The sequence below is a fragment of the Culex quinquefasciatus genome, chromosome 2 (genome assembly GCF_015732765.1).
Source record: "Culex quinquefasciatus strain JHB chromosome 2, VPISU_Cqui_1.0_pri_paternal, whole genome shotgun sequence".
Taxonomy (NCBI): domain Eukaryota; kingdom Metazoa; phylum Arthropoda; class Insecta; order Diptera; family Culicidae; genus Culex; species Culex quinquefasciatus.
The window spans coordinates 211,497,886-211,516,801 of NC_051862.1; the positions used below are offsets into that span (position 1 = coordinate 211,497,886).

The 18,916-nt window shown below is 37.7% G+C and overlaps 2 protein-coding genes across 2 annotated transcripts; one reads left to right on the forward strand and one right to left on the reverse strand.

Annotated features, from left to right (window-relative positions):
- The first annotated feature begins 8,668 nt into the window (after positions 1 to 8,668).
- Positions 8,669 to 9,403, forward strand: LOC119767362. The gene is made up of 2 exons (XM_038255817.1): positions 8,669 to 9,062; positions 9,128 to 9,403. Exons 1-2 carry the CDS (start codon positions 8,764 to 8,766, stop codon positions 9,333 to 9,335), a joined length of 507 nt encoding a protein of 168 aa, XP_038111745.1. The 5' UTR covers positions 8,669 to 8,763; the 3' UTR covers positions 9,336 to 9,403.
- A 227-nt stretch (positions 9,404 to 9,630) lies between these two features.
- LOC6048103 (zinc finger protein 471) lies at positions 9,631 to 12,327 on the reverse strand. The gene is made up of 2 exons (XM_038255816.1): positions 12,096 to 12,327; positions 9,631 to 12,034 (listed from the first exon to the last, which is right to left on the reverse strand). Exons 1-2 carry the CDS (start codon positions 12,222 to 12,224, stop codon positions 9,647 to 9,649), a joined length of 2,517 nt encoding a protein of 838 aa, XP_038111744.1. The 5' UTR covers positions 12,225 to 12,327; the 3' UTR covers positions 9,631 to 9,646.
- Between the last annotated feature and the right edge of the window lie 6,589 nt (positions 12,328 to 18,916).

Sequence of the window (18,916 nt, forward strand, 5' to 3'; positions counted from 1 at the left end):
CACGTACAAGCTAGACTACCGTAAACATTTGTAATTATAACTCGGGACTCCAGCAACCAACTTCAACCAAACTTTGGGACAATGCACAGAATGGTGAGCCAAACAAAACGTGTTTGTTATTGTTTACATTGCGTGCTCTCGTTTTTGAATATTCAAGGTCAAACATTAAAACGCGTTTTTCTCGGAACGTCAAAATGGCGGGTGCGACAAGATAGCACGACGACGTCGATTTCTCAGATTCTTCTCAATGAAACTGAATTCTGTTAAAAGAGTTGTATAGGGGACATATTAAGATGACTTCGCTGAAAAAATCTCGTTCCTAGAACAAATTCTGTTATTTTGGCAGTTGTCTAAAGTTGAGATACTTTTTTGGCCAAAAATCAAACATTGTAGCATGTCAATACGATTCCCTCCAACAAGAAACACTGTTGGATGACTTGTTTTTACCATATCGTTGTATTTGAGCATCATTTTAGTATCATTTGACCCAATGTCACCCCCTCTAAGGGGTGAGATTGGGTCAATTTTCAAACTATTGGAATTTAAGGTAGTGTTCATCAAAATCCACAATATTTTGGGAAAATGTTAGTAAACTATCTAAGAACAAATCTACGTTGAAAGATTTTTGATGTCATTTCAGTAACAACATTTCAAAAGGGCGAAACCTACGATCCTGCCGTTTCGAGAAAATCAACATTCAAAATTTTGCAACTCCGATCAATTCCTATTTTCACAAAAAAACATGAAAACCATCATTTTTTTTTCAAAACGTAATAGAAAATAGCAATAATTTCATCACAGAGAGCAATTTGAAATTAATTAAGGTGTTTTTGCTATTAAAAATTGAGAAAAACAAATTACGCCTTTTTGAAGAGCGTGCCTCCATTTTCGCCCCACCGTATTCGCCACCCACTCAACCAAAACAACGGTTTAGCCCGTCAGGTTACGCCACAAAGCAAAAGTAAACAACAGATTCGCCCTTTTGTTTTTGTTCATTTTTCGGGTTTTTAAAGAAAAAGTGGTGAAACAACTATTTTATCATTGTGAAACGTTACAGTCAGTGATAATACAGTGATATTTGCAACCTCAGTGATAAAAATTGGTCTAGAAAGCCTTCATAAGGAGTCCGATTCAGGCCAAGACTCGTTGAGCTAGGATACACCGTAAGTAGCAAGTTGGTTTGACGATGTGGTCTATATTGAAGTGACGTTCCTTGGGGTGTCCCCGCCGGAAGTGGGAGACACCATCCGGCCATCTCAATCTTTGCATAGCTTCGATGGTTACGGAGGCGATGATTTTGTACGGCATTCCACCTTAACCTCCCTACACTAACTTTTTGTCCTGCAAATGCTCAACCTAGAATCCCCGGATGTCCCAAGAACCGGTAAATTATGGACCTTCACATCTAGTTTGTGAATCCAGACCAGATCCGATACTACAATAATTGAAATTAAAAGTTATGTATTTAGGATCATACAAATCTGTGTGTTTTTGTGGAATTGTGGTCAGAGACATCAAAAACATACATTTTGATCCATTTTGAGGATTGTCAGGTTAAAATTCACTAAATTATAACGAAAAATTAGTGTTTCTAAATATACGTCGGAACTTGCAGAAAACACTACATTCGCCCCTCGTGATTGGATGAAAACACAAGGGCGGAAACTCAATTTGGTTTGTTTTGATTGATGTTGTTGATTAGCCCTTTTGTTTTTTGCTTGTAAAACTACGTATTTTCGGAATTTTGTGATGATGGAGGGTGTTTTAGAATCAGTTTTGTTCGCTTTATATGATTCTGACAAAAACTCAGTTTGTTTACATCTGAGGGTTTCGCCCTATTGAAAAGTTGTTACAGATTTAAATTATTTTTGTTATTAAGAAATTACGAGAGGTGTATCGTTTTTTGACCCATTGTCACCCCCACTGACGGTACGAACAAAGTCATGCTTGAGCTTGAACAGCCTCCTAGTTTGCAGATGTAAACAAAGTGGGATCATTCGAAAATTACGTAACGAATTCTGTCTATTCATCACCCAGAAAAAGCTTAGTCAAAAATAAATTTAAAAGAGTTGAATTTCGTAATTGAAATTCCCATGTTCCACGTACACACTCCCACTTTTAATTTATCGATTCAATTCTCACCATGATTAAAGTGAGTTCAATTAGTTGGGTGGTGACGCGCGGTCAATTATGTGGCATTGTGTGTGAAAAGAAAAGAATTTTATTTCGTGTTTCATCCTGATTGGCTTGCTCAAGTCCTTCCTACATCATCGTTGATCGGGAGGCACGACGTCGTGTGAATTGTTGCATTAAAATAAGTTTAAGTTTTACTGTAAATGACTGTAAAAAAGTCCTTCCTATATCATCAATGTCGTCTGGGTAATCGTGATGAAAAATTACATTTTTTCAGTATTTAAATACCTGTGCGCGAGTGTTTTGGTGTGCTAATTAGAAAGACCTTCCCATAGCATCGTTGCTCGGAAGGCTCGCCGACGGGTTTGTTATGAAAGTCCTCCCCATAGCATCGTAGCTCGGGAGGCATCGAAAAGCCAATACCTTATCCTACTAACCCAAAAATAATAATCACGTGATGCTTGAAGGAGATGCTGTGGATTCAACGGTCTCAAGCGGTATCAACAAGTATATAGCGAAAAACTATGTGCTTGATGAGTCTGCAACTTCAACTATCGGACTAACATTCCTCCTTTTTGTTGAACTGCAGGCTTCTTGGGAGGGCGCCGGTATTGACTAATAAAGTCGGGGTCTTCAGGGGTTAAACAGTGAACGGATGGTTGGCTCCCACTGATCATTTTTGATTCATTGTTTAACTTCAGCTGATCTGTCAATAACGGAGTAGCAGCTCATTGGCAGTCAACCATGCTCATGCTCATGCTCATGCTCAATTCTCACCATGATTAAAGTTGAGGCAAAAGGATTTGAAGCAAAAATTATCATTAAAATTAAAACCATAAAGTGGCATTGAAACCGGGGGAAAAAAGGAAACAGAAGATAAGTACTATTTTAATGCAAATGTGGATAGTCAATAATCCAACTTATAATAAACATAACATGGAAAAAAACATATTATCTATACCATTGCTATTTCATATATTTTGTTTATTAGTATCCGACACCACGTGTGGCAATGATTCACCGACTGCAACTAATCCGAATACAAATCAAGATACAGTTACTACTCCACCGAACAGGAAACCCTGTGTACCGCCCCTCAAATAAAAACACAAATTCCACCTCCAAACGGAGTAAAAAATCCTCCACCGGGACCAATGCCCACCTCAACACCCCAAAAGCCCAGACCGTCCCAAACCAAATGTGCACCTTTCGTGACGCGGAATGTTAAAGTTTATTGACTTGGTGGCCTTATTTTGCTGCCTGCCTACCTTCCAGGAGGGGGCTCTCGTTCGTGTGGTCGCAATTTCGCTGGAAAATGCCCAGTCAGAGCGTTTCCATCGCCTTCTTCACTCTTCTTCTTTCCGGGTTCCGGATTCTCCCTCCCACATATACCGAGTTTCTGAGTGCAGTGCATACTTCCGGTCGCGCACCAGCCAGCCCAGGAGGTCGTTAGATATGGGTTTATGGGACAGAGTGCAGCAAGGGGAGCCGTGTAGTGGAGGGAATTTGAATCGATTGTATAAACATGCCAATGATATGAGCTTATCTTCTTCTCACTCTTGAGAATTAATTTTAATTCAAAAAATATTCCATTAATATTTTAATATGTCAAAAAAACACATTTTACAGTGGATTCAATTTTAAATGAATTAATTTTTAAATACCGTTACAAAATACCTTGAAAAATCAGGCACAACATACTTTTCTTTCATTTATTTTCTGATTTATTTAAATAACTCTTGCTTTTATTATTGTCTATGTTAAATTTACCTAAAATCCGCACTGTGAGAAAACATTTTCTTAAAGAAGTTTTATATAAAAAAACATTTTTTCTGAAAAAAGTCACTCCCCTGCACGGTACCCAACCCGCACCGAACGGCTACTCCTCCAAACTCTCTCCCCCACTAGCTCGTTCTAATGAGCTTTGGCGCACTGAACTGAAACTGAATAATGAAGGCAAAAACACCGCCCGACGACGAAGTCAAGCCAGAGTGAAGCAAGTTCGACTTTCCGAGGCGAGGTCGCGTGGGAACCATCACAACACGTGTGTCCTCTCCCCCTGTTGAAAGCTCCAAACTTTGTCCATTTTGGGAACGCTCAACTCAACGCTCAACGGCAAAAGTTGTCTTGCAAAAGATGGATTGTTGATGTTTGGAATATTCTTCTGGATTAGCCTCCGCCAAGTGTTACAGAAATGCAAGTCTCCTCGCATAACTTACTGCGGAAACGGGGGGGAGGAGGGTGTCTTTTTGTCCCGTTTTACCCCAATCTCCGCTCGCGTTGGGTGAAATCTGAAATATGTGAGCAGCCGGTGAAGACACGTGTTCCACTTCCGTTTGGCCTGAGGAAGAGGGGGGGTCTCGTTATGGTAGATTTTGAAGAATCCATCTTTGTCATACCCAGATTGTTATTTCCCACTCATTCGCACTTGTGAGTGTGCACAAATTTATCATAATCCAGCAATCCAACCAGAATTCGAGATGTTTATTTATAACAGAGAAGTTTTGGGTAAATTCCGCTAGCAGTGTATTTGGATTATATCGCCTAAAGTTATGCTCCAAACATTTTCATATTCCTTTAGAATCCACCCAAAAGGCAACAGTAAACGAATAAAAGACGAACGTGACATTGACACCGTCTTGCTAACTGAGAAATAAAGCAGATATTCACTCAAATCGAACGACAACTCCGGAACGACAAGTGCATCACAGTAACAAGGGAGAAAAATCCACACGATACACAATATTGCCCCTAGGTGGCACTGTCTCCGTGTAATGCGGCGAGTATACATCGTGGCGACGAGTGCAAGAATGTTTTGTAAGACAGATTTGTGTGAATGTGTGTGCGCATGTTGCGCACTTTCAGGCGTTTAAGAGAGCTGCTTCGTTAAACAGGATGTAGTAGAGATGTAGGAAGTTTTTGGTTCGTTAGTTTCGGATGCAATCGGCGATATGTGAAGCTTTTCAAATGTAATTTTAGGGAAATGGGTTCAAATTTAAAAAAAAATGTTAAAGGGACCATCCATAAAGCACGTGGACACTTCAAAACTACAAAAAACTTTTTTTTGTATGGACAATTGTCCACGAGGAGGGGTGTGGAGCTAACAGATTCCCAAAAAAGTGTCCACGTGGTTTACGGATGGTTCCAAAACAGGGCGATGCTAAAGGGCGCCATCTTGGGCGATTGAGATTGATAACGCGCGCAAACTGCGCACAGTGAAAACAAAAATATTTTTGTATTAATGATTAATTTTTTGTTATAAGAATTACTGTAGTAAAAGTCAAATTACACAAAAGTACAACTTTGAATGAGGCGATCAACCCGTTGTGAGCTTAATAATCCCAACTTTAGTAGTTTATTTTGCAAATAAATTGAAAAAAAAATCATCTCAAAAATATACACTAACTTTTGAACGTACATTGGCTGCGGGCGAGCTGCATGTAGTGAGATATAAATGTCGCCCCCCTGTTCCAAAAGGTTAACATTTTTTTATAATTCGCCGCTGTCGTGCTAACTTGTCGTAGGTGCATTTTAGGCCAACTTGAGTTAATGACGCCATTTTGTGCAGCTCATAATGCCTCACCTTTTGAACTTCACAGATCCCCAAAATTCGATTTCAATCCTGAGATATTCAACGAAATCCGAATTTTAGATCTAGGATTTTTTTCTCAAATTTTTTTTTCCTAAAAGAGCAAGTAGCTAGCAAAATCAAGCAAGCAAAATCTGTAAAAGCTAGAGGTGGGCAAAAAAAGAGCGAACCGCTCAAAGAGCCGGTTCACTGAAAAGAGCGAATGAACCATGGCTCACGAAAAAAGGACCGCGGTTCTTTTTCAAACTTCGGTCTTTTGAAAGAACCGGCTCAAGATGGAATGATTTTTGTTATAAATATAAGTTTTTGAATTTCCAAAAAATGTGGTATTAAATGTGTTTTTGAGAATTGAAAATTCAATTTCAAAAATTTCAATGCTTATAAAATTTAATCCCAAGAGTAAATGATTTTCTAAACAAAATGAAGTAAAAAAAATAGCATAATTTGTCAAAATAATCATTTTGTCCGATTAAACGTTAGCGTTTATAGACCTTATCTATCAAATCCGAATGTAGAGAAGAGTTCACATAATATTTTCTCCAAATAAAATATCAGCATTAGTCTTTCAGAAAAAAACGCAATTTTAAAATCAATAGCAATTTTTCCAGCATCTTAGATTTCAGTTGGGATGCCATTCAATTACTCGAATTTTTAGTTTTGAGTAGAAATCTTAACATAGAGACCACCAAGACCTATGGTTTTCAAGAGCATTTTCTCGTTTTCAGATTTATTTATTTTATTCATCAAATATGGCCGTTACAAACATTTTTCAAAGTTTATGTCACCCCTCCCCTTCAAAATCGGTCCAAAAAATCAGGGGGGAATACAATATTTTTCTCAAAAAACTTTCAAATTTTAATGGAAATTGAAGTCTTATCAACTGAAAACAAATAAAAAAGCATTTTGGGATCGATCAAAAATATTTTGAATTTTTGTGAAATTCCGTTTGCACAGTAATGCAAAAAGTTTTTTTTTGGCTTAAAAAATAAGTTCATCAATACTTCGATATTTTGAAATCTAATGATTGCAATACATTTTAAAACTCTTTTTTTTTTAATGTTTATACCATGGCTTGTTATTTTTTTTGCAACTTTGGCCAGAGTTGAGGGACATAATAAACTTCAAAAAATGTTTGGTACAGCCTAATTTATAAAAGTCCAATGTGAAATAACTTATAAAATCACACGATTCTTGAAAAAACCCATTTCATCAAAATTTTGAAAAAGAGATTAGTGCGCTGACCACGGGGACGCGCTGTCTTGTTTTTGCATGCTCATTTTCATTTCTTTTGTGTCGCTGTTTGTGTGCTTGGGTGAGTGGTTATTATATATAGGTGAAGGGATTTTATTAAATGATTCAATTGATTATATAACCACACTATATTTTACACTGAACACATTATACAAAACACATATGAAACTGTAAACTGGAGCGTTTGGTACGGTATGTCCACGCATCCTTCCTCCCCTGTAGATTCTGTGAAATGTGATCCGTTCGCAGAATCCTCTCTGCGGTAAACACAACGTAGTAGGGCTGGCCGCATTAATTTTTGCAATACATTTTCGGGTGTTCTCGGATGTACTGCAATTATTAATAATGACAAGAAAAGTGCTTGTGGCGTTATCTAATCACAAGACTTTCCAGCATGCTTTCATCGGACTGGCTGCGTTTGTGTTAGATTAGATTAGATTAGATTTAGAGATTTCATCAAAATTTTGAAAAAGAGCGAAAGAACCGTTCAAAAGAGCGGCTCTTTTGAAAGAGCGAACGAAAATGAGCGGCTCCTAAAAAAGAGCGGTTTTGCCCACCTCTAGTAAAGGCTTATGAATTGCTCTCAGTTGGAAGGTTCTCCAAATCTCTGAATTGCAAATGTACCATCCTGGAGCAGAACTGTTAAATTCTAATCAACACCAATTGAATTGAATTGAAACGAAATCCGAAAAAGCTCCGTGCATTTTTGTCACTTTTCATATGAAAGAAATTCCAATCTTGTCACAGCCTGAAAATTGATGTAAGTGCGACAATCGGCCAAAGGGATTTCAGGACAGAACGCGTTTGACGCACGTACAAGATAGACTACCGTAAACATTTGTAATTATAATTCGGGACTCCAGCAACCAACTTCAACCAAACCTCGGGACAATGCACATTAAAAATTATGTGCCACTACAGCCAAAACGCAAAAAAAGATTGTTTTAAAGGGGCAAAAGAATCGTCAGTTAAAAGAAAATGCTGATAAGTCAACATTCGATGTACGATATTAATAAATGCCATTCAATTGAAAAAAAAAATAATCATCTTTTAATGCAATTAACCTAGCAATTAACCATTATTTGTGAAACCGATTTATTTTTTTATTTTTATTTTTTCAACTGTAATTACAATACTTCCCATTTTCTCCTCATAAGAAAGGACTGGTTTAGGTTGACAGAAGCGGCCATGTTGCATGTGGTTTAGTTTGACAATAGGTTTTTTTTCTCTTTGTTTATCCCATCCCAGTGCGTGCAATCTCACAAACTGTCAAAAAGACATGTCATGTGTGAAAAAAACAAAACCAATTTTCCAATCAATTTTCAATGAACCATCAATAAATAGAATTCCGAATAAATAGAACTTGAGAAGTTGTAATCACTTGTCTGTGTTGTAATTATCAATTCCAAAAGCGATTGTTTTTCGCAGATAATGCACTCAACATTTGAGTGCAAAAGCATTCGATTTGGGTACTTAAATTAAGCTTAAATTGCTGATATAATTGATGACAACCTAGTTGACAACGATCTACTCAGTTTGATTTTTTTTTTGAAAATTGACAGCTCGTTTCATGTTGTCGTTAAATGTTGTCTTAACTGGTTGAAATAAAAATTAACATAGTGGATTTAATTGTGAAACACTTGAGTCAAAAGTGAAGATTTTTCGTAGTGCAGTCATAAGGTGCCAACACACAAACACACCCACGTTGCGCTCGAAAACAAAAACAAACTTATCCTCCTTGCCGATTCGCTGTTTACATTTTATTTTTGATCCGTTCGTTTTCAACTAAAATGAAGTGCGTTGTCCCGTCCTGTACCACGGATTTCCACAAAATTCCCGCAGGAATCACGCAACATCGATTCCCTACTGACGACGACCGCCAGGCTCAGTGGCTTGAAGCTATTCGCACGGCCGAAAACTGCCGCCCTGGCGACCTATCGGCGGTCAACTTTAATCGTGATCGCATCTGTTCGAAACATTTTCACATCACCTGTTTCTACAAAGTGAAGGGCCAAGTAAGGTTAAATAAATATGCAACGCCGTTCGAAGAACCGACAGGATTGCATTTTAACGGAACATCACACATCAGGTTTGATAAAAACGTAATAAGGGTTTTTTGGCCGACAGTTGTACAATATTATTCTTCAATTACAGTCTCAAAGACGACGCTGTTCCCCGGTTGAACACCAACGAGCAAGAATATTTAGATGTTGAGTGCTTGGAAGATCCAAAACCAACCGACGTCACACCGACAGTCGATACGCCGATAACCACAGCCAAAAGGAAAAAGGTCGAAAAGCGATATTACGTCCAGGGCAGAAACGACCTCTTCGAAGTTTTGGTTCTAGAGAGTCAGCAATAAGTTGACAACCCTACAGTTAGTAGAGTCAAAAAACTTTATTTTAAACAATAAATCTGATCTCATTGTTATCATTTAGATACTTTGAATCTTCAATAATAGCTAGTAGACTTTTTGCCCAGGTTCCACGTCTAGAGTCTCATGTGGTTGATAGAACTAGATTGAAATTACATCAACTGTCATTGTATGGAAAACCCATGGTTACTACGATTTTAAAAATATTGAATCGTCTAAAGAATAAGCTCCAAAATAGGGACTTCTTCAACACCGTTCGGATTTGATTAGTTAAAAAGGAAACTAAAAAGATACAGATTTTATTGAACCTCACCGTCCCCTTCCTTCCCTTCCCCATTATGCTTCTGCAGATGAATGACCAACTCCCTGTTCCTGATGTACGCCGCCGAGCAGTGCGCACACTTGTACGGCCTCTCGCCCGTGTGCGTCGACATTTCGTGCCGCTTCCGGTCGGTAAAGTGCTTGAACGCCCTCTCGCAGAATCTGCACGGATACGGTTTAACCCCGGTGTGAACCCGACTGTGCGCCTGCATCTGCTCTCGGGTGGGGAACTTTTTCCCACAATCCCCACAATCGAACCGGAACTCGGCCGCGTGGACGGCCCGCTTGTGCCGCTTGAGGACGCCCTTGTTCCGGAAGGCCGCGCCACACTCGTCGCAGACCTCCGAGCGCGCCTCGGAGTGGATGAGGGCGTGCGCTTTGAGCGAGTGGGCGGTGCGGAACAGCTTTCCGCAGGTTTCACAGGGGAAGTGGATTGATTTGCCGAGGTGGACTTGGTTTTCGTGGTCGCGGAATGCTGGCCAGCGGGTGAACTCAAGGGGGCAGAAGCGACAGGTGTAGCGCTTGGTGAAGCGCATCGTTCGGTGCCAGACAAGGGTGGTGGTGTTTTCGAAGGATTTGAGGCAGCCGACGCAGACGTTGGCCTCGTTGGTGCGTTCGGATTCGTTTTCGCGCCGTTTTCCGGCGTGTTCGGCGATGCAGTGTTCGAGGAGGAGGTCTTCCGAGGGGAAGGTTGGAGCGCATTTGGGGAAGCAACAGTGGAACTGATTTGGATTTGGTTTTGGGGTCTGTTCTAGATTGTGATTTGGAGCGGATTGGAGATGCTTGGTGATGCTGTACTGCTTTGAAAAGACCAGATTGCAAATTGTGCAGTGGTACATTTTGTCGAGGGAACGCCGCGTCGACTGGTGCAGGATGAGACCGCGATCGTACATGAATCGGGAGAAGCAGATGTCGCACTGGTAACCTCCGGTGGCTTCCGGATGCTCAAGTAAGTGCTCGCGACGACCGTGCTCGACGAGTTCCTTGAAGGTCTGGAAGAATTGGCCGCAGCCGCAGCAGCGTTCGCCGCTGACCGTTATGATTTGGTAGTTCAGGAAGTCGTCGATGTCCGTTATGAAGCACGGCTCAGGTAGGGACAGATGACGGTGCCGCGTGATGGATCGGTTGTTATTCCGATGCCGAGTTGGATCCTTATCATTGGATGAAAGACGAACCAACTCTTCTCGAACCGATTTGTCTTTCAGTTCAAGAATTTGAGCTTTCTGTGCTACGCAGAGATCCTTGTGGGACAAGCTCATCTCCTGGTGATACAGCAAATGTCCCGTCCCAGAGAATGCCTCGTCGCAGATCGTGCAAATCAGCAACTCTTTGCTCGTGTTGAAATTGATGTGCTGCTGCAGCTTGCGATTATCTTCAAACTCAACGCAGCAAATCGAACATTTCAACAAACTTTCCAACCCTTCCACTGATTCGTGAACTTCTCGAGCATGCCGAAAGAGCTCCTCCCGCTTCTCACAGAAGAAATCACAGCCACAGCAACGCTCTCCGTGCAACTTCACGTACTGAAACGTCTGGAACGTGACCCTTGTCACAATCTGCGACTCTTGCAAGTTGTCGATTCGAAGTCCTTCGCTGAATCTCACATCAACCACATTTCGCAATTTCGGAGCGACTTTCCTTCGTAATTTTTCCTCCACCTGCTTGAACTCCTCCTCCTCTTCCCACTCGCTCCCCGTCTCAAACTCAATCTCCATCGTATCACTCTCCTCAGCTCCCTCCCCCGGAACAACAACTTCCTGCGCCTTACAACCCACCAAGTGCCGCTCAATCTTCCCCCGCCGATTAAAGTACCGATTGCATCTCCCACACACGAAAATACTCCTCGACCGGCACTCGTCAATGTGTCTCGTCAGTGTCTCTTCCCGCGAAAACTTCCCAAAACAAATCGGACAATAATTCCCACTCCCAACGCTATCAATCACGTGCGCCTTGTCCGAATGTTGCAACAGCTCCTTCCTATTCACCCCCACAAAGCTGCACCCGCAGCACCGATCGCCCTCGATCTGCACCTCCCGATACCCTTCCACATGCTCTACCACGCCCCGAACCACCTCCTCCTTCGGCATTACAAAGAACCTCCCGCGAACGACCCGCTGAACCGGCTGGTCCTCCTCCAAATACTCATCTTCCAAGAATTCGTACTCGTAACCATCGTCCTCCTCCTCTTCCTCGATGAACACGTCCTCCACCTTGACAACCGTCCCCGAGGGTAGAACTAATTCCGTTGAGCTCGTTGCTGGGGTGGCCTCCGCTTCGCGAATCTGCCGCTGGATGGCGTAACCGATGTGGACCTTTTGCAGGCACGTCGCGCAGATTTCCGACGAGCGAAGCTCGTCAACGATAAGCTAGTATTGAGGTATTGCTGTTAATTTTGTGAGCTTTTCAAAATGTATCGCCCAACCTTACCTGACCGCCGTTCAACTCCTCCATCATTTTGACGATTTCCTCCGACTCATCCGAGCTGTAAATTGAGCGTAGTGGCATCGAAGCGTCCTCCGGGCGGTGACAGATGCGGCAATGGCTCGTAGGTTCCATGTTTCACTGGTTTCACGAGGAAAAATTACATTAAAAATCAAATTTAGTTTGGAAACTTTGAAAACTCAACAGAAATCAACAACAACCGCGCGATGTTGTGACAGATCTGGCCCCAGTGTGAAAAAAAACACAAAATTCTGTAACAACTTTTCAATAGGGCGAAACCCTCAGATGTAAACAAACTGAGTTTTTGTCAGAATCATATAAAGCGAACAAAACTGATTCTAAAACACCCTCCATCATCACAAAATTCCGAAAATACGTAGTTTTACAAGCAAAAAACAAAAGGGCTAATCAACAACATCAATCAAAACAAACCAATTTGAGTTTCCGCCCTTGTGTTTTCATCCAATCACGAGGGGCGAATGTAGTGTTTTCTGCAAGTTCCGACGTATATTTAGAAACACTAAATTTTCGTTATAATTTAGTGAATTTTAACCTGACAATCCTCAAAATGGATCAAAATGTATGTTTTTGATGTCTCTGACCACAATTCCACAACAAACATAGATTTGTATGATCCTAAATACATAACTTTTTAATTTCAATTATTGTAGTATCGGTTCTGGTCTGGATTCACAATCTAGATATGAAGGTCCATAATTTACCGGTTCTTGGGACATCCGGGGATTCTGGGTCGAGCAGTTGCAGGACAAAAAGTTAGTGTAGGGAGGTTTAGGAGGAATGCCGTACAAAATCATCGCCTCCGTAACCATTGAAGCTAAGCAAAGCTTGAGAAGGCAGGATGGTGTCGCGGGTGTTGTAAACTCACGGCCAAACCTTAAAAATGTCGACCGTTCACTGCAAATTTGCAAACAAGACTGAAGATCATTCTGAGAGCGCACACACACTTGCGACTCTTTCATTTCATCTCTCCAACGCCGCGCGATTCCGACCCGACGCTCGAAAGCTTTTTCAACCATCGCCGCAATCGTTCGGTATCTCTCTCTCCAATTTCTCTCTCTCTTTTTTTTTTGTTAAGCAAAGCTTTACGTTGCGCAGCAGGACCAACCTAGATGAAGAACTCACACTCATACAGCGCGCGTGTGTACACGTTGCTGACCAATTTCTTGGCACACGAGAGTGCTTCGTCGTCTTGATCGTCGTTGCTTTTCAGCAATCCAAAACCCAATCGATTTTCAACTCAAACATTTGAAAAGGTCATAATTCATATCTACGTTTTATTTTTCATAGAATAGTTTATTCAATGAGGTTATTTTGCAAATATTGATTATCCTGGTCTTATTCTCTACATTATCCCCCTTCTCTACTCTTTTTTCTGTTTTCTTTCTTTGGCTCTACTGAATTTTTAATATTTTAATATGAAGTGTCAAATAATGGAATGTTATTTAAAAGTTATTTGTTTTAACAGTATTACATTATGGGTAGATATGCATTTTCTAAATCTCACCTCTATGTTTTAAATCACTGTAGATATCTGTCAAATGAATCAAAATTTCGTTTCTTGTGAAAGCAAAACTCTCAGTTTTATCACTTAATATTGACGAATGGTTAGCTTATTTGTGTACTGAATTTATTATTTTCAAACTTATCCTGCCTACTTGTACTTTTTTTTTTTTAAACTATATAATTTCCTTTTACCAGATGATCCAATTCGCAACATCTTGCTTTCTTTTATCACACAAACATATTCTTCTTATTTTTTTTCCTTTCCTCATTCTTGGTAACATTTTGACCTCTTTTCTTTTTCTGTTGTTGATGTCTAGTTTTATTTTACGTTTTATATTCAAACTAGAATTCTTGAATTCATAGGAAAGTATTCTAATAATTCAATTTGAAAAGTCATTTACAGTTTTAAATATTTTCCTTTAAGTTTCGTTTATTTTCTCTTCAAGCTAATTGCAATTTTCAACATCGTATGAAGTCTCTACTTATAACATTATAACTTCTTTAATTTTTTTCAAATGCGTTAATAAAGGATTCAACTATACAGGCCACCGTACTTCTTCAAACTTTATTATCTTCTTCTATTATAATTTAACCTCTCTAATTATTTTTCCAATTCATAATACTCATTTCATTCACTACAAGTAAACTACCAAACTAATTTTTTGTTGCTCACCAAAATGTATTAATGATTTTCATACTATCGTTGCTTACATGCTTACAAATCACTGAGAAAATCCCATTTAATTTAATTTTATCCTGCATTTTTCCTGTTTCTGTTGATCTGTTCAATGCTTGAATATGGTGCGTTCTGATTTTCAAGTTACCGCTTTTAGTTTTTTTTTCTTTTTTTTTTTTTGTTAAACTGATAGAAATTTCCAAAACAATTCCCAATTATTTCTTCTGTTGGGATCGTTCCTCTTTTCATATTGAGAAAAACACATTTTTAGTCAGAAACTCAATCCAATAATCAGACAAAAAGCGTGTAGATTTCAAAACCATCGTATGTAACATTTCCACATTAAACCTTATCGTTTCTTTTATTCTTCTTTTTTTTTTTAACTGATAAAATATTCAGAATCATCATAGGGGAAATATACCCATTTTAATCACACTAAGCCGTTCGACCAATTCTCATCACTTTTGCCATTTTCCGCTATTAAATCAACATTTTCAGATGTATCAACAATGGAGAGTTGCTTGCTCACTTTTATTTGAGCTATTTATTACTTTGGAACAGTCAAAAACACTTTATTTAAGCTGTAATTCATGATCAAAGTGCTGATAGGCCGATAATACAAATAGGCTGAGAAAGGGTATAGTTCCCCTAGATAGTTTATTTTATTATCTATTTTTTGCAAGAATCATTTTTATATTATTTTCTTGTCAAAGTCACAAATTTCTCGTTTCCGATATTTTATAATCATTCGAATTTCTTTTGCTCTTTTGTTTTCTTGAAAAAAATAAAAACAATTTCTTTTTTTTCTGCAACTCTAAATATCCTAAATAATTCCAAATTATTTTGTACACTCTTCATTATTTCAAATATCACTTTAATAGAATTATCTCCAGGAACTCAATCCAATGATCAAACATAGATTCAGTTCAATTAACAAGCTACCGTTTCTTACCTTATGGAAACTGACAAAAATTTCCAAAATCGTTTTTTTTTTTCTTGTGAAAAACAAATCAATCTTACATTATTTCTTCAAATAAAAACGGATCCTAATACTTCAAAATCATTCCAAATTAAGTTTGTTGCTCTTTCATAAAAAAATTCACTTTTATTTTATGTACTCTAGGAACTCAGTCCAATGTTTAGTCACCAGGTGTATATATCTCGAATTAAACGTCTATTACATTTTTTTTCAAACTTCATCATTCTTTTATATATATATATATATATATATATCCTTATAGCGAATAAATCTTTAAACCAACGTTTATTACATATTCTTTTTAACTTTTTTTTTTTTTCATTTCATCCTTAACAGACATAAATTATCAAAATAATTCCAAATTATGCTAATTCTCAGAATCATTCCAAATTATTATTTTTTCTCCTTTCATGATAAGAAAATAACTGTTATTTCATTTTCTAAGTCATTAAGCGTGTAGATTCGAACAATCATCGTATCTTGAATATTTGCCCTAAAAGTGACAAAATTCTTCGGAATCATTACAGATTTTTTTTTTCTATAAAAAAATCATTTCCATTTAATTTCCTTGCTCAATCTTGCATTCTCTAACATCTGTTTTTTCCAAATTTTGTTATGCTTCGCTTGTAAAATGATTCTATTTCATTTTAAACTGCGTATAACTTTAAATCATTCGAAATTTGGTATTTTAATTAAGATAACTCTTTTATTCAGTTATCTCTTACTTGTTTCTTACATTTACTATTTAAAAAAAGATGGAAATCGTTCCAAATTCATGTTTATTTATTTTGTTTGTTTCTTTTGTTCGTTGAAGGAAACAAAATCACTTTTTCTTCCATTTCGTTCAGAAATTCATGTCAATTAACATCGTGTAGGTTTCCATTATATCCTTTAACTAACTGGAATTTTCAATATTATTCCGGATTATTAAAATCGCCTCTTTTTACTTGTGAAAACCCAATCAATTATTCTTTATTTTCTCCAAATTTTGTTCTGAATTATCCAAAATCATTCCATTTGTGTTTTTTTTATATGATATTAAATTTTCTCTAGAAGCTTAGCACATTGTTTAGATAAAGGCAAAAAAAAATCTAAATCACAGCGTCTCTCTTGAAACTTCACACTTTTTTTTTAATCTTCACACATTTTTTTTGCTGTTTCCTTGAGAATATATAAAACACTACTATTTTATTATTTTGTTCTTCTTTTCTTTATATGAAAGTAACTGTTATTTCATTATTTCAGTCAATAAGCGTGTAGATTTCAAAAGCCATCGGTATCTTTTTTCCCAAACTTTCTGTTTTTTTTATAGGGACAAAATTGTTCGGAATCATTACAAATTGTTTTTTTTCATCAAAAAATTATTTCCATTTTTTTGATACATTGTTTAAATATCTGATCTACCGTTTTGAGTTTTTTTTTTCGACCGATTTTATTTTTTTTAAGCTATCCCAAATATTGTTTTACTCCTTGCTTGAAAAATAAATCTTATAATTCATTTCTTACAAAAACGCAGTTTATTAACTTCAAATATCAATCAAAATTATTTATTTTTTTCTGATTTTTTTTTACAGAAAACAAGAGTATTTCAACCACCGTTTCAGACATTTTTTTTTCTTAAGAATTGTTGAAATTTTCGATATCATTCCAAATCACTTTGTTTGTTTTTCTTTCGTTGAGGGGAAAAATCACTTCTTTTTTTACATTTTGTTTGAAAATTCAATTCAATTAACAAATATAAGACGTGTAGGTTTCCAAGCTACCGTTTCTTACATTATCTCATTAAACTGGCTGAAATTTCTAAAATTATTCCGAATCATTTAAATCGTCCTTTTTTTGTGTGAAACAAATCAGCTCGACAAAATTTCAACTTAATTTTGAAGAATTCTTCAAACCCATTCAGAATTTTGTTTTGTTTTGTAGATTTCAAAAACCATCGTATCTTTTTTTCCAAACTTGCCGTTTTTTTCTTAAAGGGACATTACAAATTGTTGTTTTTTTTAATCAAAAAATCATTTCCATTTTTTTGATACATTGTTTAAATATCGAAACTACCGTTTTGAGTATTTTTTCATCGATTGATTTTTTTTTAAGCTATCTCAAATTTTGTTTTACTCTTTGCTTGAAAAAGAAATCTTATATTTAATTTCTCACAAAAACTCGGTTTATTACCTTCAAATATCAATCCATATTATTTTGTTTTTGTTTTGCTATATTTTTTTTTAACAGAAAAAGAGTGTATTTCATCCACCGTTTCTTACATTTTCTCCTTAAAAGTGTTGAATTTTTCGAAATCATTCAAAATCATTTTGTTTGTTTTTCTTTCGTTGATGGGGAAAATCACTTCTTTTTTTCGTTTAGAAATTCAGTTTCATTAACAATTATAAGACGTGTAGGTTTCCAAGCTACCGTTTCTTATATTATGTCATTAAACTGACAGCTCCACTTAATTTCCTCAAAAAAAAATCCGTTTCTTAATTATTTTTTTCACTTTTATTCAATTTCAACTCTCAAAAAACGTTTTTCTGCATTTTCTCTTCAAACGTTTCCGTTCTTTTTCTTTTTAATCTTTTGCATTTTATCTTGTTCAGGTTTTTAATGAACCGTTTCTCACGTCTTCTCATCAACCCGATTTTTTTTTAATCCAATTCACGCTAAGAATCAAGTTGAGGCATTCGTCAACATTCTCTGAGTTCAGTTGAGGCGTTCGTCAACTGTTTTCATTAAAACATTGTCTGGTTTAAGTAAATTGATTTCACTTCGATTTCTATTTCAGCTCTACTTGCAATTTCCGTCCCCGTAGTTCGGACATTCTAATCGAAAATTTCAACAATCATCTTGCAAAGTTCTTTGTCATACTGGTCATGTGTAACATAACCACCTGCACCTTTTTTTTCTGCAGTTGAGGCGTTCGTCAACTGTTTTCATTAAAACATTGTCTGGTTTTTTTCTGCAGTTGAGGCGTTCGTCAATTGTTTTTTTATGCAGTTGAGGCGTTCGTCAACTGTTTTTTTTGTGCTGTGGAGGCGTTCGTCCACTGTCTTCTTTTTCCTTTTTTTTTACGGTTGAGGCATTCCTCACTCCGTCTTTATGCCGTGAAATCGTCACCATAATACCTACCGACTGCGCCATGTTGTAAACTCACGGCCAAACCTTAAAAATGTCGACCGTTCACTGCAAATTTGCAAACAAGACTGAAGATCATTCTGAGAGCGCACACACACTTGCGACTCTTTCATTTCATCTCTCCAACGCCGCGCGATTCCGACCCGACGCTCGAAAGCTTTTTCAACCATCGCCGCAATCGTTCGGTTCATATCTACGTTTTATTTTTCATAGAATAGTTTATTCAATGAGGTTATTTTGCAAATATTGATTATCCTGGTCTTATTCTCTACAGCGGGGTGACCTAGTCGTCAGGTGCCATGTCTCCCACTTCCGGCGGGGACACCCCAAGGAACGTCACTTCAATATAGAGCACATCGTCAAACCAACTTGCTACTTACGGTGTATCCTAGCTCAACGAGTCTTGGCCTGAACCGGACTCCTTATGAAGGCTTTCTAGACCAATTTTTTATCACTGAGGTTGCAAATATCACTGTATTATCACTGACTGTAACGTTTCAC